This window comes from Empidonax traillii, unplaced genomic scaffold (genome assembly GCF_003031625.1).
Source record: "Empidonax traillii isolate 1590-97213 ecotype Southwest subspecies unplaced genomic scaffold, ASM303162v1 scaffold749:size472940, whole genome shotgun sequence".
Classification (NCBI taxonomy): domain Eukaryota; kingdom Metazoa; phylum Chordata; class Aves; order Passeriformes; family Tyrannidae; genus Empidonax; species Empidonax traillii.
The window spans coordinates 59,889-86,696 of record NW_020955942.1 but is presented as its reverse complement, the minus strand read 5'-3'; the positions used below and the strand labels follow the sequence as shown (position 1 = coordinate 86,696).

The following is a 26,808-nucleotide window of genomic DNA, read 5'->3' as shown; positions in this document are numbered from 1 at the left end:
TCTGGAAGGAATTCTTTTTATTGAGGAAGAGTTTACATATGTAAGTTTAAGTATTCACCTACTTTCTGCTGCCTCCTGTTAACAGGCATAATGGAAATATTGCACTGAGCATATGCATGGAAAACACAGCTAAGGAAGCGAGGAATATGGTAAATACATTTCATACAACCTTAAAAAAAAACCCTCAAACAATCATACAACGAATTCTGAAGCACTTCTGTGATCTGCGATCTTAAGATGATGTTCACTGTTCTGAGGTTTACAAATTGACACTTTTTTTTTTTCTTTTTTGTAGAAAGATTTTGTATTGGTTAATAAAACCCACAGCCTTAAAATTGTTGGCTTTTGGTTACAGAGGTAACAGAGAGGTATCATCTGAACTCACATCAGAGCTTTTGAAAAAACAAATGGCAGCAGTACAAGCATGTGCCTCCTCCAGTGTCCCAAACTCTTTGTGGCTCTGCCATGGCCAAGGAATAGAGCAGTGCAGCTCAGCAAAGCAGCCAGGCCCCTGGAATACCTGCAGACACTCTGGCATCCATCCTCTTGTTTGCTGATACAACGCTCTGCTGAATATAAAATGAAGCAGGAGAACCTCAACTAACCAAGAGACGTCCCACCCAAGTCCTGCCAATGTTGACTACACCTGGGAATTCATTAAGGAAAGAGGAAAACAGAATTATCTGACCAAGCCATAGATAGAAATGCTGCTCTGAAGGTGGGAGAGAAAGAAGTTCCCACAACAGTATAAATAATGTGTCAGAAAGGATTGGCTCAGGGATGGTGTAGGTCAGACTGAAGACACAAACCACTGCACTTCCAACCCGGTTTCCACAAGAGTCTGCTCTGAGAAAAGGTTTATTTACATTAATTTTCAACTGCTTGTGGAAAAGCCACCCCAGAAGTTTCAAACATCACTGTTCCTTCAGTTCACTGTGGGTCCACGTCAGAAACGCCTTGAATAAACACTGGAGCACAAGGGACACAGAGCAGCCTGTGCCCAGTATGAAAGTTATGAGCAGTGGAAGAGCAGCTTTTGCACACTTCAACATTTTATATTGCTCAGGCACTGAGGATCAATTACCTTCAGCACAGGAATTTTCCCACTCGAGGTTTTGGCCAGAGCCACACAGGAGAAACTGGGCTACATTTTATCCTTTCACTTCATTAGAATTTGAATTTATTTACATAGAAAGTAAGACAGGAGGAAGTTCTTGTATATTAACCCAACAGTGGGCACCTTCACCTTGTAATAAGGATGCCTTTGGCAAGGCAGCTGCATTTACTTCAGGAGCATATATAAAATTCAGTGTGCTGGTATCAAACAGAAACAATAATGTTAGATCATACAATGCCAGTACATTCCAGTGGGCCTTTGACTATCTGGTAAACAAAAAAAAAAAAAAAACAAAGCCAAAGAGCTAAAAAAAAAAAAAAAAAAATCCAAAACTTTTCACCACTTCAGTTCTGTTTAGAATGCTACACAATGAATAAATTACATCTTTCTGGGATAGTGTTGCTTTTACTCCTCCATCTCAAAGAAATTCCAAGCTAATTAATTAGAGCAAGAAATTACATTGAGCAGGATAAGGTTTTAAACGAAAGAAATGACTTAGAAACACCAATCAAAGATAATTTGATTATGATTAGCTGTGCTGAAGTCTAAGTCATTAAAACTGATGAAGGATGTTTTTACACTGGTCTAGTCTATGTAATCCATTACCTACGCTATGCTCTGTACTTCAAGTCTAGCAAACGGTATCTCATAATTCAATATTGAAGACTAAAATACTTCCAATGCACCACTTGCTTTTCTACACCACCATGTTTCCAATTAAAAAAACAAAACAAACAAACGAAAAAAAAAGTCAGTAGCAAGTAGATTTGTGAAATTCTTCACTAGGAGAACTTTAGCTCACACGAAACACCACGCCGAGTTTTACCCGCTCACCTCCTTACATTGTCATGTTTAGATATGGCTGCTGCTTTATTCTGAACAGTCACTGTCCCACAAAAGTTACACCCATGGTTGGTAAGGAATCATTCCCTGTGCTTTCTGACAACTGAGGCCTGCCCAAAGGTACAGGTTCTCTTGCTGTGCTCTCAGCTGAAGTGACGGGCGAGACGAGCAGACCTATAATCGACACGCAGCTGAACGAAGGAGTGAAGGATGTTCTTGTCCAGATTAGCAAGTTGTTCTCCTGAGCAAACTTGCTTTAAGTTATCAGGGGCTACAACCAGAAGATTGCAAAGTGCATGCAAGGTATCAAAGAGCTGTAACACCAGAGCAATCTGTGGGCAAGAGAAAAGAAAGGAAAAAACGGATGTAAATAATTGGAGTTGCTGAGGTCTTGTAACAGAACGTCCATCTGGATCTTCAAATACTCCCTCCTGTCAGAGGACTCACATCCATCTTCCTCTCCTCATGTCTTACCTTGAAGTCTTTGGCACACTTCCTGTACTCAGCCACATCACAAATAGCCAACATGCCTCCCATGCAGCTGTAGGAGTATTGCTGGAGGTGTTCGTAGATGAGCCGATGGAAACGAACTCCAAGCTCCATCAAAACTGTGTCCACATTCTTGCCATCCATGGAATTTCTGATCTTTTCCACCTGCTTTCTAACATAGCCACAGACCTTAACACAAGCCTAAATTTAAAAAAAAATAAGAAAGATTAGGTAAGTTACTTTTCAGAAAACTGTTCTTCTCAAAGCGGTTTCCGTATCATAAGCCAAACATCAGTCATTAATCCTTAAACTTTCACAGCACAGCACTGAAATCAGTCATTCTCCAATTAATAATTTTCCAACATTTTTATTTGCCACATAAAGATGTAAAAATGTGAGTAGGAAGATGGATGTAAGACAATAGTCAATTAAGTTCACAGCAGTTCAGGATAGAACAGTTTAATTTTGACTTTGAATTCAAACAATGATCCACCAAGGGGTGGGTGGGGAGGGGGAAGTGATTAAAAACCTTGCCAGCTGTAGTTATAATCCAAATTAACAGCCATACAGGCATCTTCACCATTCCCACATAGTATAAGGCTCTACATCCTGCTGCTCCACTTCTCCCCTTCCCACATGGGAATGCTCTCACTTCTTCCCAGTGAGTTTGTTCTCTGCTTCTCCCTGCACTGTTCCCTAACAAGAGCCTGATGTGAGCCAGCTGGGATTCAGACAGGTTTGGTGGTCCAGACAAGACCGTGCAGCAAAGAATGTTCATGCAGTACCTGTGATGCTTTGTCATGTTCCCGCCACTCTGAGGGGGAAAAACCACCCAGCAACCAGAGAGTACCTGATAACTGATTTTCTGAAACTGATAGCTCAAAGCTAATTATCAGCTAAAAGCCTTGTTCCCAATCTGGGCCACCTGGGAGAGGAAAGAATGTGCCAGTTCCTCCAGCACCTACTGATTTGTGTCTGACAGTGGGTACAAAACTGCTCGCGTTCCTTTTCAGCTTGAGAAAACAGCCCACAGCAGAGTTTGGAGGTGCTTGGTGCAGAATGGAAGGAAATTTAGCACATGCACATGTTGTCTAAAGCATGTTTGGCAGGGAACATCCTGTACCTGATGACACTCCTGAGCTGAGACTTCAGTTACTTACATTAGTATATTGAATCAAAACATTGTTCTCATCTTCTGGTTTAAAATCTGTCTTCTTTTGCTCTGCAGCCAAGATGTGCTTCATCTGTCCAATCATGCAATTCAGTGTCCTTTAAAGTTGCAAACACAAGTTGGGTTTGGAAGGGAACACCTTCATTTCCCTCATTTTTATATTCGCACAAAATAACACAAAAGTGAGCGGCACAAAGCAATGAGGGGAAAAAAAACCAGCATGGGTGATTTACAGAAGATACAATAAATGCTTTTAGTGTGTCAAAGGAAATATGTCATTTAACAAACATGCACAAATACACACGCTTTTCTAGAGTTGCAATGTAATTCTACAGAGAAGATGTGCTTGATTTTTAGTGAGCAGCTGGAAAAAGAAGCATCAGCCCCCAAAAATCCCTAAAAACTCTTCCCTCCAAGTTCAGTGCCTTGGAGCACAGCACACAGCAGGCTGGCCAGCTGCTTTTAAAGGGGACACATTAATTGGAAGGTAATCCATTCAAATCCAGCTCTTCAGAGAAACTGGAGAGGATCCTTCAATGCAGAGGGAATCAGAAAGCTGAAGGAAGCATTCCAAAGAGTTTGGGAGAATTAGATCACATTGCATATTAGTCAGAAGCATCAGAACCCACTTGGGACATGAAAGAGGGGTGAGGGGGAAGGAAAAAACCTCTTCCTTTGCCAGAGCTTGGTATTTCTCTTGTTCTGAGAAATCTAATGGAGTTTTACAGTGTCATTTATTTCTCCCTTATAGGATTTATCTGTTCAGAACATTATCTAAGGTCAAGGCCCTGGTCTCCTTTAAGTCCAAAGCAAAGGTCAAATAGCAAAGCAGTTGAGAGAGGCTGCAAACCTCTCCCAGTGCCCACCTTGGCCAGGAACATCCCTCTGGTTTGTTTTTTTCCCCCTTCCCTTTTCTTCAACTCCCTCACCCTTCCAACATCCCTGAAGAAAACAGTCAAGGCCATTACAGGCCTTGAAGGATTCAAGTTGGAGTGGGGTGGAGGGGAGAGGAATATATCTATCCAAAGAGGGAACAAACTCCTTTTTTCCTACGCTCAGACCTCAGTTTTGCATTGCAGGTGCACTTCATCCAACAACCCACATAGAAATTTAAGGAAATTATATCTTTCATTCTCCTCAATTTCCATTTGCAATAAATACTCCCAGAAGGCTGTTTACACAAAACACATGCTGAAAGAAAACCAGCTGAACTAATTTTGTTTGGCTAATAAATCACTTTTAGAGGTAGATTCAGTTGCTTTGAATGGCACTCAAGAAGCTGCACTTGGACTTTTCCAGATTGGATAATGCTGCAAAAGCACCGACGTTTAGAAAAACTGCTTTGTCTTTTGAACTCAATTCCTTTAAGCAAGACAATCCATTCTCAACAGCACCAGTGGCACTACAAAGCAGCATGAAAGAGGCACACAGGCACATCTCACACGTAATGTTCATCTCAAAATTAATCTCTTTTGTATGGCTGAAACACTTAATTTTTTTCAACTTGTTCTCCCAAGTCTTGCTATTGCTTTTGAAAGATTAATTATTTTATACAGAAACTGTGCTAATGCTGATGACCAACCTGTATCTGTCTAGATCTAAGCTTATGGCCTCAGTGCTTGAAATATTTCAAGCTTTGTGTTTAAATCTCTAAGGTCACTTGCAGCAGGAGCAGCTGAAAATCTCAACTGCCACCGACACACCCCCTATTTCCACCTTTCTTTCTGCACTTGAAGAAAATAATGCACCAAATCAAAAGTAGGGCATCACACAACAGCTCCATTTCCTAATATTAAGCTTGTTAGTTTATTATTTGCCTCTGCTGCAAAACAGCTGTGATTTTAATTTACAATTTTTATAGCTATCCTCTCATTTTTATTCTGAGAAACAGAAAAAAAGATTAAATGAGTCACAACCTCAAAGCAACTCAGTGTCAGAATCAAAATTATTCCAGGTCTACAGACTTCTATGACTGGGTCTAATCCATAGCACTGCACAGATTCCAGCAAATCATCTAACCTATTTTTGTCAAACTTTGCTCCTAATGGAAATCCTGCAAGTGTTTAACCTATTTCAATCATCATTTCTCCCTCTTTTAAAGCGGGGAAAAAAAGTTTGAGACAATAAGGTAAAACTGAATTTACTGCACTCTTTCGACATAACCATCTGCTTAACATCCTTTCAGAAGTATTTACGGGTCAGAAATGTGCCATGGAAAACATGACCCTCTAACCATATAAAAGCTACATTTCCTATGGACTATAACGGATACTTATCAATTTAAAAAAAAAATACTAAAATATCAATTTTGTTTTCAGGAATAATTCATGCTTAAAAGGACAGTTAACAGGCATCACAAAGGAGTTTTATACAAATTAGGAGAAAATTTAAATCTCTACTTGCCTGTCAATGCCCATATCCAGCTTCACTTCCATTTGCTCTATGATTTCCTTTTTCTTCTGAAGGCATTCAGATAACTTAGGAGAGGAACTGCAACAGTGTGGATGGAAGGTTGGATGTGTGACAGTGTTAAAATATCAGGACAAATTTCTCTGCTGGCTTTGCTGCTTACAACAGGATTCAGTGAAGATTTCCCATCCCATCAGAAAGGACCCCAAGGCACAGCCACAAAACCCCTTTAGTCCCATCTGGAATACAGTAGTGATGTCTCCAAGGAAAAACTGCCTCTCCTACCCATCAGTACTCTTGGAGCTTACTCTCTTCCACTGGTTTTCAAAGGAACCAATTTAATTTCCCTTCTTCCCCCTCCCACGATGGCATTTTATCTTCCACAATATCAAGTTGACCTACTCTGAGCATAAACTCCTCTTAACAGAGATGAGGGATGAAAAGAACTGCTTTCTTTACCAAACAAGACCACTCACATTGGAAATACTAATCAAAATAAAGGTACCTGATCAATGGCATCAGATGGTCATTGAACTGCTTGTCAAATAAATGGAAAATAGTATTGGCCTGGTGGACAACATCCAAGAAATACAGATTTGCATTCTTTGAATCAGAAGAGGGAATGCCTAAAGCAAAGGAGGTTTCATTAGGAATGCAGTTCTTATAATTAGAACGATGACTTTTTAAATATGCAGAATTCTTCCATGAATGCTTAAATCACAGGCTTTAGGAGTTTCAAAAATTTACAGTGGTGCCATTTATAGGGTACTTCTCCCAGCTATATTGGGTAACAGGCACAAGCAGAGAAATGTCTTACTGTCAGAATTTCTAAAAGCACAACAGGACAGTCAATTTAAAACCTCCTTGAAGGTTTAATGCTGTCATTTAAATGGGAGTTTAATGCTGTCATTTAAAAATGACAGGTTCTCACTGTCAAGATTTTAACTTCTTCAAGTAAGCAGTTTTCTTATTTACTGCCACTCTAAAAAGCACAAACATACAAACAAGCACAGAATTCTTATAAAAATTAAGACACTAAGCCTTAATATAAAAATATTCTCTTGCTGTGGCACAGAGAACAATTAAAAGAGGCAGGGAGTGCTGATGTCCCAATTTCTGTGACAAAAATGTTTTTGAAGACAGAAGCCTGTTCCCATCTGAGCCTCAATTCCCCACATGAAAGTCACACTTTAGAAGACATTAAATGTTGATTCCAAAAACACACAAAAACTTCATTTAACCAACACACTGTGAACAAGGCCAATCAATAAGGCACGGCAAGGACCTGCAAAAGATCCTCTGCACGGAAAGGCCAAGGAGATGAAATGCTCAGAGAATTCTGTACTCACCGGCAAGGCCTGTTTCTAATGCATAATCGATGTGTTCAGTGCATAAGAACTCTACAAGCATAGAAAAAATTCTGAAAGCATTCTTGGGTAAGTCAGAGGGATCGGAGAGCTTCAAAGAAAAAAGGAAAAAAAAAAATTATCCTAAAGGTCAGTTCTACATAGATTTGAAAGTTTATTTGATATGGCGTAGGGGATAAGCTTAAAGTGTAACAAGCACTGCAGAATAATTGGAATTTTATTCTAAGTGAAAAGTAGCCACATAGAGAATTATAGGAACAGCCTTTAGTATCAGTAAACCCTTCAGCATTTACAAGTTAACTAGAGCTGCCACATGTGACAGCAAATGTATAAACGTTTGCTGTTATTTGTTGTATAAACAACACACATGAAGCAAATGCATAAACAGTTTCTAATAATAATAATAATAATAATACAGGCAGATATTAAATAATAGTCCTTAAAACACATTTTTTTTCAGATGTAATCTTAGGAATTACCCAAACAACAAGCTACTGTATGCTGGGAATATGCATACAGAAGAAACTACTTTATCCATACCCTATATTTTTACTCTTTTAATAAAGAATAAAGGCCACAATGAGAGCCAGGGCAGTGGGTTAAGCTGGACCTCCAGTTTCTGTCCTTTTATCACTGCAGCAAAACCAATGCAGCTTAAGCTCAGCCACGTTTAGCCCAGTTCAGCTGGAGCCAATGGAGCATGAACACTTTTATGAGGTGAAGCAATGCCCAGGTTTCCACACAGCACCTGGACTTTGATGAGCTGGGAGCCACGTGGGATTTGGGACAGCAACCTGTCAGTAAATCCCCTTCCTAAAGGACAACGTGGCAGGGCTTTTGTACATAAGAGATACAGCTTTGGTTTTTAAGGAATTAGGTGAAGGCTTTTATGAGTAAGAAAGATTACTATCGCAATTCAAGTTAATTTACGCAACAACACTCATATATATTTCTGCTGTTTTTCCCAAAAAAACCCCACAAATCCTCCAACAACAGAGTTTTACAAACACTGAAATGTTTCAAAATAAGGTTACATTCAGAATTATCAACTTCTTTTTCCTGAAGCAGCCACAGTAGACACAGCATATCTGCACACATTTGTTAGGTGACAAATATTATAATTAAATAGCCAGGGACGCGTATCTTCTTTTTTGCAAAGTGAGTTGCCTTGTCCACAAAACCCTCAATTCTTAAACCCTATTTCTAAAAATCTCCTTACATGCCAAGATCCATCGGGGTTTCCACCCCAATACAATTATTTTTAAACCAAATACGAATAAATCTGATCCAAAGGCTGTGCACATGTGGAAAAAATTAGTTTATATCATGAATTCAACAACTGTTTCTAGCAACCGTGATACGGAGAAAATTAATGATCTACCTGTTTGTCTTACAGTCAATGGTTTCACCGGCAGGAAGGAGGTGATCCTAGGGTGTGCAGGTAGCACTGCTGTGTCTGTATTCTGTTCTATCTTTGGCCCTGCTAGGTTTATAAAATATTGAAACTTCTAAATGTCTTGAATGTTAAGTTTTTCTGCCCTCAGCTCATTTGGAATGTTGGAGGAATTAAAATTTGTTAGAAATCAATGTGTTCAGCTAATTGAAAAAAATCACTAGCATTTAAGATTGCAATTGAATTTCAAGGGCTTTCATTTAACCCAAGTACCAGACAAATGTGACTGACAGGCAGTAAAAGCAGCAATTTAATCAGAAGTAAAATACTTCTTTTTGTTGTTAGACTGAAGCATTTAAAAGAACAGTGGAGGGTAAACAATGTTAAAGACTACTCCTCTCATTAGTGATCATTCACCAACACACAGGAAAACAAGTGTTGAACAGTGTATTTTTAAAGCAGGAGAAGAAAATCACATTAAAGGCCGCTCAGGTCTTGGGTGTAATTCAGTAAGAAGAGCAATGCAGGCAGTAGGTTGAACCATCCTCACTTCTTCCAAAAACAGACAGCATTAAAACACACAAAAACCAACTACATCCACATGTAAGAGCAAACCCTCAAGCCTTCACTATGACCCTGTTCCAGTGAAAAAGACAAAAGATAATTTATTTAACAATGTCCTTCCTTATTCCTCAATCAAAAATGCAACCTCAAGTTTTGAATTTCACACACGAAACGAAGATCACAGGAAGCAAACTCACCCTGTGACATCTTTCAAAAGCTTGTTTGGTTTCTTGCAAAAGGTTCACCACCACTTCTTGTGACAGGAAAGTTTCCCCGTGTGTGTCAATGCTTGGCCCCAAGGGTAGGTTTGTACGTTGCCTCAATCTCTCTTTGAGGTCCTGAATACTGAAACAGAAACATTCCCAAAGAAGAATTCATTGGATGGAAATTTTGCTACTGGAATTCCTCAGCAATTTAGGATATTTTAGTTGTTAACTTAAAAAAACACCAAAAAACCAAAAAAAAAACAGGACCCAAGACACAGTTTAGGATATGCAAGCATTAAGACAAGTCTTGCAAGCTTTAAAAAAACATTGCCAGTAAATGCCAAACTACCACCTCTGATTCCATCATCAACTGTGTTCACAGTTCACACATGGGACCAGCTACTCCCCTTTTTGGGATAAGAGGAATTTCAATGGAATCCTATGGCACTTATGGTCCATGGACAAAGTTTAGCCTCCACACACTGTCGCACTGCACTTTCAAAGCACTAATGAGAGCTTTCCATCTCATCCACACCCACAAATCCTCTCATCCTCATCCACTATCTCAGCAGTCCTTTATTTAGCCAAGCATGCTCCGACACATTTCCATGCATAAAACAACCCAGAAAGTTACTCACTACGGTAAATTTAATTTTCCCCAAGAAAATTAAATTTTCATCTTTGCTTTTTTTTTTTTTTTTTTTAATTACTCTGCTGCTGCTTTTTTCCACATCACTTCTCACTCCTGCCACGCTGAGCTCTTTGAAAGGTGCAGTAGCCTCAGCACCTTCTGCTTCACACACGTTTAAATCCTTCCTATCCCACTTCTCACTACTCCTCTCTTAGTTTCTCTACCCTGAGGATAATGAAGTCTTGTTTTACCTTTCTCTAAGTCCATTGCATCTTCTGGGCTCACTAAGAGCTTTCTCACTGACATTGCTATGGTCTTTTCCCCTTCCTAGGTCTTGGGAGGGGAACCACAAGACCTGGGCAGGTGAAAAAAAATGTATGCTTTTAGATACACACATATACATGCTTTAGGTACCTTAGTTTTGCTTCAGTCCTTTTGTGGATCTGGATCCTAAGTTGAAACATAGGTTGAACTGGTATTTTTCACTTCCCACATGTATAAATACCATGCATCACCTTTTTCACATGTAACACACTTTTTAGCAGAACACAAAGTGAAAGCAAATTATAAAAAGTTGCAGGTCTTTTGCAGTTCATTCACTGCACATCTGACAGGGTAAATAGGACATTTCTCCCCTCACCACCTCCCTTCCATCTTAAGAACAGGAAACTTCCCAGAAGGAACTTACCCTCCAGTGCCAATGGACCTCTTCTGGTGGTTTTTGGAATCATAGTAGCGCTGCAGAATCATTGCACTCCTGCTTTTCAAATAACCAATTTCCACCTCGATGTAATTCTCCAAGTAGGAAATGAAAATGGATTTGATAAGCTTAGACAAGAAAGTCTGCTTATCAGTACCCAGGTTAAATTCCATCAGTTTGCTTGACAGATTAGTGGTTCTTTATGCAGAGGAAACAAAAGAAGGGGAGAGGAGGAGAAAGGTTGAGTTTGGGTGAATTACAGCACCGCATGTTTGTAAAGCACAACAGCACAACAGAACCCTGCAAGGCTTGGAGCAGTTCTGCATTTTTAAGGGAAGGATTTCCCATAATTCAGGTTTAATTACACACAGCACAACAGCAGCCAAGTTGCCAGTGAGATGGGGAGGACTGGCTTTTGCAGAGTTATTTTAAAATGACTCTCAAAGATCACTACACTCAATACTTCCCATTACAAAAATAATGGTACTTTTAAATTTTCTTCAGGAAAGCCACTGTTGCAAAAGTTAATGGCCATATAATTTTTTTTTCAGTTTTTATGAGAAGATTCCACTTCTGGCTTCTCTTTCAACATCTTGAGAATCAACCCATTTATTACAAGAGAATATCTACTACAACAATTTCATCACTGATGTATAAATACCTTGTATATAGATCATAGAGATTCTTAAGATACTGTTCTGCATCTGATTTCCTGTGTTCTTCTAGCTGGTCCTTTACATAACCCTGCGAAATTTGGTACATCTGTTAGAAGGTCAACTGAAAAACCACAGGTTCTTAGCTTATTAACCACTACTTCCCAGATTATATATAATTTCCTGCAAAGTGTATGTCTTACTTTAGGTAATTCATCTATCCTTTGTTTTTAAATCTCTAATTTACACATCCAGCATCATCTGCAGAGAAAGCTGAATGCATCTTTTAGAAGAAAAGCATTTAATAATAAAGGCAGTAATGTGTGAAGCAAAGACAAAAGGCAGATGGCTTTGAAAATATGCTTGACCAACTAACACAAAATCCCCTCGTTTTAGGAATCAAAAGCACCAGAGGCCTCAGGGCATTTCTGCAGTTGACAGTAAGCAAAGGAGATGGTTCCATATTTGCTTATCATAATACAGACACAAAGCAGATACAAGCTTAGAGTCTTCTTGTCACTGAATATTGGGACAAAAGTATTATTTACCATAACACACTAAGTCAAAACTGACACAGAAAATTGGGGTTGAAACACAAGCTCAATCTCTGCACTGTAAAAAAAGACATCTACAGGGAAACTGCTTTTTGCAAGGGATGTCATGTTGTTGACTTTAAGCACTTAAGTGAGTGTGTATTTGCAGGATGGAAAACTTAACATTTTCAATTATTCTAGATCTTCATATAAATATTGCATTAGCTGCAAGACAGTATTCACAACATGAGTTATTTTCACTTATTCAGTGCCAACCTCACGCATGACACCCAATCCCAAGAATGAACAAATTAAAGATGCTTAATAAACTCCTTTTCCTGACATATTCTTGGTAGGGGGCAGAGAGAAGAAGTCAAATGCACATATGACATCTCATGAATTACCCAATAATGTTCCCTAATAATTTTACATATTGAATTCAAGTATTTTCAGTCACCCTGTATCCAGAGCACAAGCAGCTTTATTTAATACAGGCTTGATTATCTGTCTGAGTTGTTACAGAGCAATGAATATGATTCTACAAGATTACAAATACTGTAAATTCTCATTAATTGCTGTTACTAGATAAAATATTTTTTTATTAAAAGTTCCCTCCATGAACTTCCAACATGTTAGAATGTGAAATACCTGAAGTTTAACTTCAAAGATATTTTGGATGAGTTTGGCTAGCACAGTCTCTGGATTGCTAAAGATTTCTCCAACTTGCTTATTCACTCTCTGGCAGAGAATGGCTGCATCTTCAAAGACATCATTCCTCAGGAATGCTCCCTAGGGATTTAAAAGCACATTTCACAATAGATTTACAACCACCTGTAGGACTAAATAAATCAAACACATAAAGGGATACATGTAAAACAAACTGCATTACCTCTTGACACTGTTTTATGTACACATCAACACAGTGGGAATAGCCCTGTGGAAGGAGCAAAACAACTCAGTGTTAAAGCAGTGTAGAATGAAATCAAGGAAATAAAACACCTGTGAAAGTTATTGCAAAAAAATCAAGATTCATTCAGAGTGCAGACTTTTCCAAACTCATTTTTGTTGCAGATCTAACACAACTTCACTGGTCACCACTCTACAGGAATATACACAAGTTTCACAACGTTCTTTCTCGAACATAAAAGTTCACAAACGTGCAAGAAAAGATTATCTGAGAATGTTCTCCACTGATGTTGCCTCCAATCCCCCATCAGCTGCCCCCTTCATTCCCCTTCATCTGATTTCAGATGGAACATCTGGGTACATTTATGCCATCTGACACGGTGGCTGTTCCCATGCAAGATGTTCACTTAAAACAGGCACTTGTTGTGCCGTGGGTTGTTTTATTCATGTATTTAAATCAAACCCCTCAGTTTTTACCTTAAAATGAAGCAAAACTGCTGCTACTTCTCTCATCCTGGAGATTTCTCCTCTCCGCTGTGCACTGGTAAACTCCTGAATTAACTGGCACTCTAAATCGTGGTACTTACCTGGAGAGGAAAGGGGATAACAACAAAAATCCATCAGGCACTGACAAAACCTGTAATACTGACAGTATTGCTTGCTTCTCTAATCATCTTTAACAATTCAAATACAGGAATATGGATTGAACTGCATAGATAACTTACTTGCTATCTTTGATTTTACTTCAGAAAACCTGTTAACAACAACAAGAAAAAGAAACAGCATGATTAAATTCAAATCCACATCACAAGAGGAATCACAGGCATCCCAGAACATGAATACGAGGCACTCTACTTAAAAATGAAAACATGTAACACAAAGACGACAGAAAAGTTCCCCGCTTTATACCCCTAAAAACCTACAAGCATCTAATTCAAATCTAGCATTAAGTCGGCAAAGCAAAATTATCCCATTAAAAGTCTGTTAAGCAGTTTAGGATGTGTATGTGAAGATGATCCTACAACATGAGCATGTGAACACAAATTTGAGAATAGAGGAGTGGGAAATAAGCACACAATCCAGCTCAGCAGCTGCATGAATCACTAAGCGCAGCACCAAAGGGGAGACAAGGGAAGCATCAGGAAATTATAGCTATGTGAAGGTTTATTTTCTTAAAAAGATGTGCAGATAGATTTTCACCTGTCAAAAGGCAGTTCCTGTGCAATCAAATGCAGTTTCTGAATAATGTCAGCTGCCTCTTTAATCTGTTGAGAGGAAAACATGGCAGAATTATTGAAGAAGGTCTGACGTGGGCTATTCCTTTCCTCCCCCCTCCCCCCCCCACTGTCCAATTTTCATACCCATAGTTCCTATTTCTAAAGCTGCTTGAGTTGACATGCACGTGGAAGAGATCAACCCCTTCAAGCTCCTGTATGTACTTTTAAGATGCTTAAGGTATTTTTCTTTAACATAAAGTTATATAGGTCAAAACACGGTGAAAAGTCTTGCTGCATGTTCCCACTGGGCAGGTCTGGGGGGGTGTTGGAGCTACTTGGACAAACATTTCTTCACTGCACTAGACCAACAGAGCTTGAAGACCAAAGACTCCTCAGGGCTGATTAGATCACACCTGGATAGAGCAGTCCCATGGAAATCTGTATCTTTCCATTTGGGGAATAAAATATGTAACTGTAATACAGAGCTGTGACATTGAACTTCAACAGTGATTGGGATGAAACTCTCACTGACTCACACCCAACCACAAGAGACCTCTGCTGAATTCAGAAGGGAAATGGCTTGTCAACCCTGTCAGGGAAAGCACTGGGAAACGCTTCACAGCTGATGAAATTGGCTGTATCCAAAAAAGCCATGACCTTGCTTGACATAGAGAGGGGAGGAAGGGGAAAAAGGGGATCAAAGCAGAGCATTCTCCCAAGGAAGGAGAAATGGAAGCTGCATTAGGAATTATAAACTCTGAAGCCCAAAGCAAAAACCAAGATGAAAGTCAGTTAATTACACAGCCACAAACTAAGAATAGCTGTATAAATACAAAGGTTAACAAATAAAGATAACACAGCATGCAAATTTGTGCACTGTCCTGGGTAGCAAAACCTTTTATCATTTATTCTTCCACCATGGATCAGTACGGGAAGTGCAGCTAAGTACTGCTTAGTGACTCCAGCTCCACTGGCCGAATAAAGTGATAGAAAACACCAATCTCAAAATGTGGGGAACACAGCTGGCTGCAGCTGAACTTCAGCGGATTTAAGCACAGTGTTGGCTGGGCCAAACCGGACACAGCTCTGGGATGGTTTTTACAGGCTTTACTGAGCTGTCTTTGGGATTAGAAGGCACCTCAAAGGGGGTGGTGAATAAAGGTCTGCCTAATGGTGGTACTGACTGACAGTGGCTGAACATGAGCCAGGGTGTGCCCAGGGGGGCAGAAGGACAATGGCATCTGGCCTGGATCAGCAATAGTTGGCAACAGGACCAGGGCAGTGACTGTCCCCCTGTGCCGGGCACTGATGAGGCCTCACCTCAAATCCTGGGGTCAGTTTTGGGTCCCTCACAACGTATTGTGGGGCTGGAGTGAGTGCAGAGAAGGGAACGGAGCTGGGGAAGGGTCTGGAGCACAAATCCCACGAGGAGCAGCTGAGGGAGCTGGGGGGGCTCATCCTGGAGAAAAGGAGGCTCAGGGGGACCTTCTCGCTCTCTCCAACTCCCTGACAGGAGTGGGGTAGAGTCAGGTGGGGGTCAGGCTTTGCTCCCAGGGACCAAGGGACAGGATGAGAGGAAATGGCCTCAAGCTGTGCCAGAGGAGGTTTAGTTTGGATATCAGGAAACATTTCTTCACAGAAAGGGTTGTCAACCACTGGCACAACTCTCCAGGGAAGTGGTGGAGTCCCCATCCCTGGAGGGATTTAAAGGCCATGTGGAGGTGGCACTTGGGGACATGGGTTAGTGGTGGGCTTGGCAGCGCTGGGGGAACGGCTGGACTTGAGGATCTCAGAGGGCTTTTGCAGCCTGAATTATTCTATGATTAAAACCTTTATAAGCTGCCACAATGGAGAACACGGAGAATATGCAGTTTATCTTGTTCTTCCTGTTAGTGATGATCCCGGGAGCTGAAGTGAGAGGAAAGGAAGCGACGAAATCCTATTCTCCCAGCACTCAGAGCGGGCTGGATTAAAACTTTGCAAGAATAGAACCAGACACACAGGTAAGAATGGAGAGCACAGGCATCACACGAGGCTGGTTGTTCAGCAAAAATAGGGGCACTCAAAGTATATCCACTCTGATTATTAAGAGCAGCTTATGTTTTGAACTGTCAGCTCACAATAGCCTCTTAAGTCAAAAGCAGCCACGCTCCTCAAATAAATCCAATGAAAGAGCAGTTATTTCTGTTGGCTTACAGCAATCCTAATACCCAACAGTTGTGATCAATACTGATGCCAGTAAACAGTCTATATATCAGCACTTATTCACCAATGCTATAAAATCAAACAAAAAAAAAAATCCAAACCTACCCAAAAAAAAAAACCAAAAAAACCCCACCAAAACCAAAAACACACAGACACAACATTTTCTTTGTCTCCTCCACAACAGCTGTTAACAAACTTAGATTTTACTGAACTCAGGGCCTCTTCTTATGCACAACAGAAGCCATGACAAATCAATCCTCTGTGGTTTCTGCTTAAACCCGGACATATTTCATTTTTAATTGAATTAGGCTTCTGTAAACTATTAAAAAACAAAATAAATATGGGTTCTATAAAATAACACTAGAATATATCTGGGAAAAAAAAAAACCCACCCTGAAAATCACAGAGAAATAAGAGAACTTTAACATGGCACATTTTTTTATGCACAACTTAAAAGGCATAATGGAATAATGTTGAGCACAGAACATAAAGGGAGAAAATAACAAGAATAATAAAAATAAAATAAGAATAATAGTAAACATATTAAGCAGGAATGTTACTGCATGATAAACAAAATACATAGGATGGGACAATACAGGAGGGAAAACCTTCACAGAGGTGACCAGGTAGAAATTAGACCAGGAGAAAGCAATGTGGGAAGAAACAAACTGAGTGTAGGGGGGGAAAAGGAATCCAGTGGACTTTAAGAACTGACACTGGTGAGAAAAATATCAGTTAGGAAATAACTGCACTATAATTAATTTTGTGCATCTCCCTTCAAAGTATCTCTTGCCCTCAATGTCTCAAAGAAAAACCCACACTTGTGAGGGCTGGTACAGCACAAAAAAAAAAAAACCTTAACATCCTCCCAAACACCACCTACAAGCCATATCAGTTCAAAGATCAGAAGACAGTGACAATGCTCTAAGGTTTTACATTTAAGAATATTTGTTACTATCTCACACTTCAGAGCTGTTTTTAGTTCAGAGGTGCATTAAGGTGTAACAGCACATGTCTAGGCAGGTTCTTTATTATAAACACTACTTTATTATTAAATTAGGAGGCAAAAAGTTACAGAACCCACTTGACTGAAATTACCTCAGTAAAATAACTTGTATCCAGAATTTCTTGTTTGCGTTCCCACACACTTCCCCTATGGACTGGCACAAGACTTACAGCCTTTACTGTATTTGTCTTCCTGCAGATTTGCTGAATATCTTGTTAATCTTCATGGATGTATAAAGATTCATTTGTTTACAAATTTCCAGCTTTACCCTATTTATCTACCTGATTGTTCTGATCCTCCAACAGAGTGGATTATGAAACTTTAATTTGCAAATAAAATTAAAGCTGAATTCTACGAGACTCTTGAGCAGACAACACGTAATTCTCAAACTTATGCTTTGTTATTTACCATGCTGTCATTAAATCTCTTTAAAATGCATGTTTTATTACTACATAGAGAAAAAAAAGAAAGAAAACTTTAGCTAGATCTGGAAAAGGTTGGTTAGAGAAGAACTTTCATTATGTTGAAACCTTTCTGTTTCCCTTGGAAGTCAAGGAAGTTTTTCCTGTGCTCCCTCTTGAATTAGGGCAAACTATCTGCTGATAATTACCGCATATCCACAGCCCATGAACTGAAAGCCACTATGCAACTGGGAATACAACTGTATGAAATGATGAGTTTTACATTTCCCTGAGATACCTCCAGCTCAGTAGAGAGGGGGTGACTATTAACCTGTTCTCAGGTCTTCTATGAGCTGCATTTCGAGCACGTATTTTTTTGCTGAATGTGCAAACCAAGTTCTTGCTGTTCCCACATTATTGTATTTTTTTCCTGACTACAGTCCTACTCCTGCACAGAATTTAAACAGAGAGGGAAGATTCCTCAGGACACACCTAAAAAAAAAACCTCAAAAAACACCAAACCAACTCTACTTAATCTGCATAGGGAAACGTAGTGCTCTTTTGTTTACAGCTGGATTCTTCCCCTTCAGTTTATTTCTATTTGCCACACCATTCAGCTTGTATTTGCTTCATGAACACACTCTTGAAGCGTAAGAAAAACAAAATGCTTTAACAGTTCTTTGAAGTTTTCCTGCCTGGTTCCTCTAAATTCCAAGGGTGGAGACATAACCACAGGACTATACAAAGCCCCAAGGCATGCTGTGACAAAAAGGTATCCAAGGCCAGGGGACTGACCCAACAGAGCAAAGTTTCACAAAGAAGTTGCATTCAGAACTGTTCTGCATTACAGGATGGATCTGAGGCAAGGGGTTCAAAGGGAAAAGGCAGATATTGCGTGCACTCCAAAGTTGCCCTCCCAGCGTTCCTCAAATCTCCGATAATTTCATAAAGTGAGAAATGCCAACATTGCCACATTAAGCATCGCTGAATACAAATGCTTTATCAGCAATCTGCAGCCCAGTGTTGTTCATTTACATTTCAGAACAATGCCACTTTAACGAGTCAGTCACCCAGTGGTTTGAAGTCTGACCATGGTAAGTCATGGTAGCAGCTTGTAATTAGGGCAGCACCGCTCGTTGCTTTGAACTGCTTTCATCCCGCTGACAGCTCTTACCTTTTCAGAGTTTGTAAAAACATCAGACTTCAGCTCTCCATCCAGAAACTCATTAAAGTATTTCATCAGCTTCTGAGCCTCCACAGCCCGTTGCCGTGGCGTGTTTACCCCCTCCAGCTGGTCGCCAAGGTGACAGACCTTGGTTGCTACATAGCTGATGTGCTCATCCAGCTCTTGGAAATGTTGGAAGGCAACCTGGGAGAACAGAGACATGGACACTAAACCCATGGTTTCCATTTAATGGACTTCAGGAAACATTAGATTTACTCCAGTAATAGGCACAGTGAAAGCAGGTGCTGTGCCTCAGAACCACAGGCCTACCCAGAACCGCTAATTAATTACACACATCCCATTAAAGTTCAGGGTCTTCCTTTAAACTCTTGTGAAGACTCACTACTTTCACCATCACTAACACTCATTAATGGAACATGCAGATAAACCTCCTCGGACAGGAGAAATTGTTTTCAATCAAACCCTCTTTATTCTTACCTCAAAGAGTAGCACAATGCACCAAGAAATGTTAAAGGAGCACACGATGCTTTTGAAACTTGCACAGCTTTGCACTGACTCTACTCCTCAGACTTTACCTGGTTGCTTTTCTGCAGCTCTTGCACTTTCTTGGCAAATTCCTTTGCTTCCTTCTGGCATTGCTGTTCTAGTTTCTCCACCTTTCTCTGAATTCTTTCATCCATTACCTGTAATTCTTGGATATGATTTACAAATTCTTCCAACAATCTGATTTAGAATAAAATACAGGAAAACACACTTTAGTTTGAAACGCACTGTCTTCAGCAGAGAGTTTAAAACACCCTGAAGAAAACAACTTGCCAACAAGGCTGATACAATCACAACTTTAAAAGGCTATTTTGTTTTTAAACTCTATCCCCCTGGCTGTGCAGCACTCAGGGCCTACATAAAAACCATGTGTATGGTAGGCTAAGGGAACGCAGGGGAATAACTAAATACAAGTCACTCAAGAACGTGGCTCAAAATCCCTCTATCCCCATCTTCCCTTAATAATTCTCATAAGGACAAAAAGAGCTTAGGCCACCAAATCCCTTCAGTGGAAGGGCTACAACAGGAAAATATTTTCTACTGTACGTGTTACTGTAAAGTTGTAAATCAGCGTCCTATTAATAGGTAATTAATACATAGTTTAAAAATGTTGTTTTGATTGATTTCACTTCTTCCTATACCCATTTTAAGGCTTTTTCTGTCCTTTCCCATCACTTTGATTTTTCTTTCAGACTCACATTTTACTCTCCCCAATCACAGTACACCTCAATGCATTCTTAAATTTCCACTATTATTTTCATTCCACTTTTAATGTCTCTCTCTTTCTCACTCCTGTTCTTGCCCATTCTTTCTTATTCCTGTCACCTTTTCACTTCTACTTTTCCAAACATCCCAGTCACTGATGCTCAGGGAATGATTACTCCCAGATCCTCCAGAGCCATAAAACTCACGACAATCACTGAAAACATCTGAACCATTAGAGAACTCTGCTGTCCAGGTTTAATGTCCAAGCAGAAGTGGAGAGGAAATGGGAAGTCCTTCCAGGGAGCTATTTCTGGACTACTCAGGAATCTGCATTTCCACAAACACTCTGTTCAGGAGGTGGACGCGAAGTCCTCCAACCTGAGGTGCTGCTGCAAGGCAGAATGAGCCCGCTGCTCCTCTCCTGGCTTGCCAAGTACAGGCTACAGACTCCCAGCAACCAGAAGGAAAAACTAAAATGCATTATTCCACCTTCACAGACTCCTTCCCTGCTTGCCAAAAGCCCAGGAGGGAGCACATTGCCTTAGATTCCACAGAAAACCACAAGGAGCTGGTCTAACTTTACAGGAATATATTTAAAATAAAATTTAAGCGACAGTGACACACAGTACACCTTCAAAAAAAAAGCCTGGAGAAGTGCAGAGAGTTTCTGCTCATTTTAACAAACTGATTCAATCTGGGGTTTGCTTTTTAAACAGATATTGTACCAACTCAGCACTTATTCAGCCACAGTACTCAATATATTGCTCAAGCAAAAAAGGCAGCTTCTGGTCAGGTTTCTCAAAATATAAATAGAGACTACAACGCTCTTACAACCAAACAAAAGCAGCCTCTTCTAAAAACAGAACAAAAAACACCAAAAGGTCTGGGGTTTTTTGATATAAATTTGGGCTCCCTTCCCAACACTAGAACACGCCACAAGAAAAATATTCACTGTTGCAGGATTCTCCTACTTGTCCTGAAAAATATGGAAGTGTGTCACAGAAGTTAACACAGGCAAACCAGCAGAAATATAGAAGATCTGTTAAAATGAATTGGTACTGCTACAAGTCATTATAACTGTCCTAAAGAAGATCCTAGGAAAAAGTGTGGAGAAAAAGCTCCAGGAAGCAATGTTGTGTATTTCCAGGCTTTTTCCTGCTTAAATCACATTTAAAGCTCTGCATAGGATACAGTCCCCGGACTGGATGTCAAGGGTTCAGCACCTTGCTAGAAATCCAACAATATCCTTCCTCTCTTGTGTGCCTCCAGAGAGCCAGACTGCTCCAGAAGGAATGTCTTCGGCCGTGCTAATAAACTGTTTTCTATTTGCTTTTGAACAGCAACAGCTTGTCTATGAAGTCAGTTATTCCCAAATTTCTGTAGCTCAGGTTACTGCAAACCACCTCAGTCTGAAACAGGATCATGTGGATGAGAAGTCCCCAAGGCACAGCTACTGCACCTGCTCATCTACCAAATTATAATCATGTGGAAAATGAGAACACTTAGGTTAGTTGTGTCTCTAAAAAGATCACCAATAATGGTACAAAAGCTAAAAAGCAGCAATGTTTGAAAGGTACTCTTTTAAGCAAAAGAAGATGCAGGTAGATCCAGAAGTTAGATTAGCTTATCATGGGATCACATCCCTAGAGCTGCCTTTCTTCCCATCCTACCTGTTTGTGCTGTTCATTTGCACCAGGACTGCAAACTACAGGGTCTTAAGGCAGCTCAGGGAGCTGAAGTAAAAAACTCATTAATTTAACTATCATACAAGTGAAGCTTCATGTTATGCTTTAATCCAGCAACTCCAGTGCTTTGGAACATTTGTGTCCGACAAGAACAAACAACATCAAATTTCCTTCGTTTTAAAGGTCTAAATCGGAAAGTGACTTTCCCCGTTCTTGTCACTGAGTAATTAGTTCTGAATAATTAGCTCACGGTCACAAATTTTAGCAATTCTCCCAAACGAAAATCTCCTTGGACACACAGCAACACCACACACAGGCTTTTTGATACATGTGGAGTAAAACAGTACAATTAGAGACACATTCACTTTGACCATTATGCAATTTGGGTTTTTACCTTTTCGGATCAAAAGCTTCTCCACCTCTGGAACCTCCTCCAGGTGTTCTCCATGCCAGGCGTTCAATGTATTCATCTGCCACAAAAGGCTCCTGGCCACAGAATAAAAACCTCTTTACGATGTGCCACAGCAGGTTCTTCCTTAAGCAGCTGCTCACACATCATTTTGAAAGTGTTTAAAAGCTTTTTTACAACCAAGAGCAAGCCCGGTGCTGACAGCTACCCCATCACCTCTTAGGTTTACATGTTAAATTTAAAGAACACTGCTCTTAATACAGTGAGTTTGAACACCTAGTCTAGATTTCAGAATTTGTTCCAGGTCTGTGAGTTGGCTCTAGTCGACCTTATTTTCCAGCTGAGCCTGTGCCTTGTCCTGACAGAGCGTTCACCCCGCTGGTTTGAGATCTTACATCACCAGCCATCAGCTGCACAGCACAACAGACAGGAGAATTCATCTGTCTGAAGAAATTATGTGGAAAAATAAGTTGGTTTTTGTTTTTGTTTTTTCTACAGTGGTTCAACCCTCTGATACAGGTCACAACATGGCATCACACCCAGAGCTGGCCAAGGCACTGCCCCCTGGCAGGAACAGCGCGAGATGCCACCGGACATTGTGCAACATCAAACTGCAGCTGCAGGAACAAAGCAGATAAAAAAGGAAAAACAAATCATGATGGACTTGACCTTCCCGAGAAGGAAAAACAGGGTATGAGTGATGCTAAAAGCTCGAGGTTATGCGAGTTTCTTCCGTATTTGCCAGTTCTTCCCTAAAAATACCACTCAAGGCTGAAGAGTTAAGATTATTTCTCCACTCAATGATGTTTCCTGAAGGCACAGACCTCATTTATAAAACCAATACCTCCTATTTTAGCTGGCATAATAATTACATCAGCTCAAACATTTCATCACATGGTTAATACTAAATTACTCTAAACACAGTCCAACATTTATCCTCTAAAAAACCCAGTATTTATCACTTCAGCTTCACTGGTAATTTAGCAGCACCGAGTAGGTGCTAAGCTCAGCACATCTAAAAAATCAACAAGCAAAGTATTCCCACAACCATAAGGATTTCACAGAAACCTTTTAACCTTTTAATTTACACACAGCAACAGTTTTAAAAGTGTGAAAAAAAAACAAAACAGAGCTGGGAGTGGCTCTGGTTAATAGATATTTGCCACAACTGATGGTATTTGCCATTTCTGATGGCGACACGTGTGACCACGCTTTTGATGAAACCTGGTTTTAAAAAATTAAAATAATAAAAAATAAACAGGTGTAAAACTGGTTACGGTATCAGTACGTCTGAAACTTTGTCACAAGTAATAGGGAGGGCAAAAAGGAGCATTATAGAGTTAGTGTTTTCTCAGGAACAAGTTATGCCCCATCCAGGCAGGCCCAGCCATTAAAGGGAAAGATTAAAGATTTTAAAATTTACTCTGTAACATACTGAATCCTGCTGGATAGGGAAGAGATTTCACCCTTTCAACAGATCACCCAGTAACTCCTCATTCACAGACTGGCATGAGTCACTGTGTTTTACTGGTTAAACTGCCACGTAAAAACAACTTCCCTACAAGTCTCTCATCTCTTTCACCGAGTTCCTCCTGATACAAAACATGAAGCTTCCTTTACCTGAATCCTCTTCACCAAAAATAATAATGCCTTGTTTTCATATGACTATTAATTGTCTCCTTTACATCTGAAAGTTTGGGATCATTTTTGCAAGTTTAATTACAGGTGAAATGAGCCACTTGATACAGTAACATTCCCTTCAGGGGAGTCCTCCAGCTTCCCCATTACTTTGGGGCTCTTTGTAGCACTTCTCCTTTCTATGAAAATCACCATCTTTCTTGCAGCTCCCTCCCTTGCATCCCTAAAAACGAGCCAGGCCCATGGCACGGAATGCTGTGGCTGACCCCATATGCAGGTGTAATATTTCAATGGGGCATAACCTGGAAAATACCTGTTTTTCAAGAACACCTTGCCCAGGACAGCTGTCCTTCAGTTCTTTACTCATACAAATATACCACATTTATATTTATATCATATAAATCCTGTTCTGTATTATTTAAGAAGCATTAATTGCAGTGGATATTATATGGAGAATATTGATCAACAGAGTTTAAAAAAAAAAAAAAAAAAAAGAGCTTTTTCTTCCAAATTTCCACAAAGGCCGCGCTAAAAATAATCTGCTTGATTTATAAGGAATAAATGAAGTTCAACAGTGTCTTTCTAAGACATGATTTCCCAGCTTCCACTGCAGATCCAAAACTTTTTAGTTTAGTTTGTATATCGCATCTTCCACATACATTTGCTTTTTTAAAATGTTATCTTGATAACAGGGTTACCCAGAGCTGACAGCCTAATTCCTATTTTAAGTCTCCTATCCTGTTCTGCAGAAATTGCTGAAAATCAGCTATTACAAATGTCATTTGCAAGTCCTTTGCCTGTTATCAGATGAGCCCCAACAGTCAATTTCTTCCCAGCTTTGAACTTCCCTCTGGCTCCAGATGAATTAACGTGATCCCCCTCCATTCAGCCAATACTCCTGATTTAATAAGAGATAGGCCTCAAGTGGATGATAACCTGGTTTGATCTGGTCTTTATAAATGAAACTATACTGGACCCAGCCAAACTCAAAACCAGTTCAGAGGTAATAATTGCTAACTTATGCTTTAAGTGATGTGAGGGAGAACTGAGTCCACGTTGTGTCCATTTTCAGCACAGATCCTGCTACACAGTGTCACATATCTAGACTGAAAATTACTTTAGAACACAGAGTCATGAAAATGTGATAACCAAATTCCACCCTCAGCACACAGATAAGGTCACTCCCATAACAAGCACATTTTCATGTTCTGACCTATAAGGCAGCAACTTCAAACTGACTTAGTAGGCAACATTAAATTAGTGAATGCCAACAAAAAGCTCTCCTGCTTTCGGAGTGAAAGAGAAGTGAAAGCAGGAGAGACAGAAATACTGGATTTCATGTTGGAAAATATAATTTCAAGCCCAGTCTCTAGGCAAAATTCTCGCCTAATTTGAAATGGGGCAAGCTGTTGCACAACCCAAAGCAGCCAAAACATAAGAGTTTGCCTTCTGTATCCAAGTTACCCCACATCCAACACCCCACAAAGAGCAGAACTGCACTGTCATTGTGTTGAGAAATCAACGGGCTCCTAGAGAGGTACAGAGAGGGCACAAAACCTGGCATCCAGCTGCTTGGAACACAGCACGTCAGCCCTGCTATTCTTTTAAAACCATGCAAGCCAAATGACATGAGTCATAACACAACCCTGTGTCATAACTGTGATTCATAAATTCGAGTGCACACAATGCATTTATATAAACCACAGGTATAGGCTGGGCAAAGCGTGTCCCAGTGACAGCCCATCAAATGATCAACTGGCTCAGGAGAGACCTGGAGAGCAAATACAGGACAGCTGGTGATGACACCACATCCCTGTGCAAGAAGGGGAGGACACACTCGGTGTTTGCCACAGGTCACATCATGAGAGCTCATGGTCCAGGCCAGGAGTTGGAGTCGCAGCAACCCAGAATGGTTTGGGGTGGAAGGGACCTTAAAGACCATCCCGTTCCACCCTCTGCCACAGGCAAGGACACCTTCCAGGAGACCAGGTTGCCCTAAGCCCCATCCAGTCTGGCTTGAAACACTTCCAGGGATCCAGGGCCAGCCATAGCCTCTCTGGGAAGCCTGTGCCAGGGCCTCATCATCCCCACAGATAAGAATTCCTTCCCAATATCCCATCTAATTCCTGCTGTCAGTCTGGATCCATTCCCCCTTGTCCGGCCACTTCACACTCCTGCCAAAATTCCCTTTCCACCCTTCTCGCGGGCTCCCTTCAGGAGGCAGATGATCCCTGTAGTTCCATTCCAACTCAGGACATTCCGTGGTTCCACGAGAAGGATCAGACAGACTCCTGCCGTTCCCGCTCCTGCGTGGCCTTGGCCGAGCAACTCCCTTTCCCGTTCCTCGGTTCCACAGCAAAGGGAGGGCAAAGTCATTTCCTTATTTCCCCGCAGCGGGAGCCGCACTGAGACACCCCGGAGCCGGGGTCAGAGAGGAGCGTGTTCCTCTGGCAGAGGGAGGCAGAGGGAGCGCGGGGCCGGGCCTGGCGTGGCCTGTCACCCCGGGGAGCCCGGGCAGGGAACGGGGGAGCGAAGGAGGGAACCGCAGCCCCCCCGGCACGGCCCGGGCCCCCCGCGCTCCCTCAGCCCCACACACCCACCCTCCGCACACCCCGCGGAGAGAGGCCGCCGCATCCCCTCACAGCCAGCCGGCCGGCCCAGCCCCGGCCGCCGCCTGCCCAGCCCCGGAGCCGCCCGCACCCACCTCGAAGAGCTCGGCCGTGGTGGCCATGGCCGCAGGGGAGGGAGGGAGGGCAGCAGGGAGGGCGGCGGCCCCTCAGCGCCCCTCGGCCGCCGCCGCCGCCCCGCCGCGGCCGCCCATTGTGTCCCCC

The 26,808-nt window shown here is 41.1% G+C and overlaps 1 protein-coding gene across 2 annotated transcripts; it reads right to left on the bottom strand.

The window, feature by feature from the left end:
- On the bottom strand, positions 1 to 26,786 carry EXOC5 (exocyst complex component 5). Of its 2 annotated transcripts, XM_027900790.1 has the most exons (19): positions 26,682 to 26,786; positions 22,325 to 22,416; positions 19,573 to 19,720; positions 18,986 to 19,180; positions 14,183 to 14,247; positions 13,708 to 13,736; positions 13,460 to 13,569; positions 12,966 to 13,010; positions 12,725 to 12,865; positions 11,552 to 11,634; positions 10,879 to 11,088; positions 10,605 to 10,640; positions 9,551 to 9,698; positions 7,379 to 7,487; positions 6,535 to 6,655; positions 6,024 to 6,110; positions 3,610 to 3,718; positions 2,435 to 2,650; positions 1 to 2,292 (listed from the first exon to the last, which is right to left on the bottom strand). In XM_027900790.1, exons 1-19 carry the CDS (start codon positions 26,706 to 26,708, stop codon positions 2,104 to 2,106), a joined length of 2,160 nt encoding a protein of 719 aa, XP_027756591.1. In that variant the 5' UTR covers positions 26,709 to 26,786; the 3' UTR covers positions 1 to 2,103. The 2 variants fall into 2 exon arrangements, with proteins under 2 accessions (XP_027756591.1, XP_027756592.1); XM_027900791.1 differs by lacking the exon at positions 10,605 to 10,640.
- Positions 26,787 to 26,808: the final 22 nt, after the last annotated feature.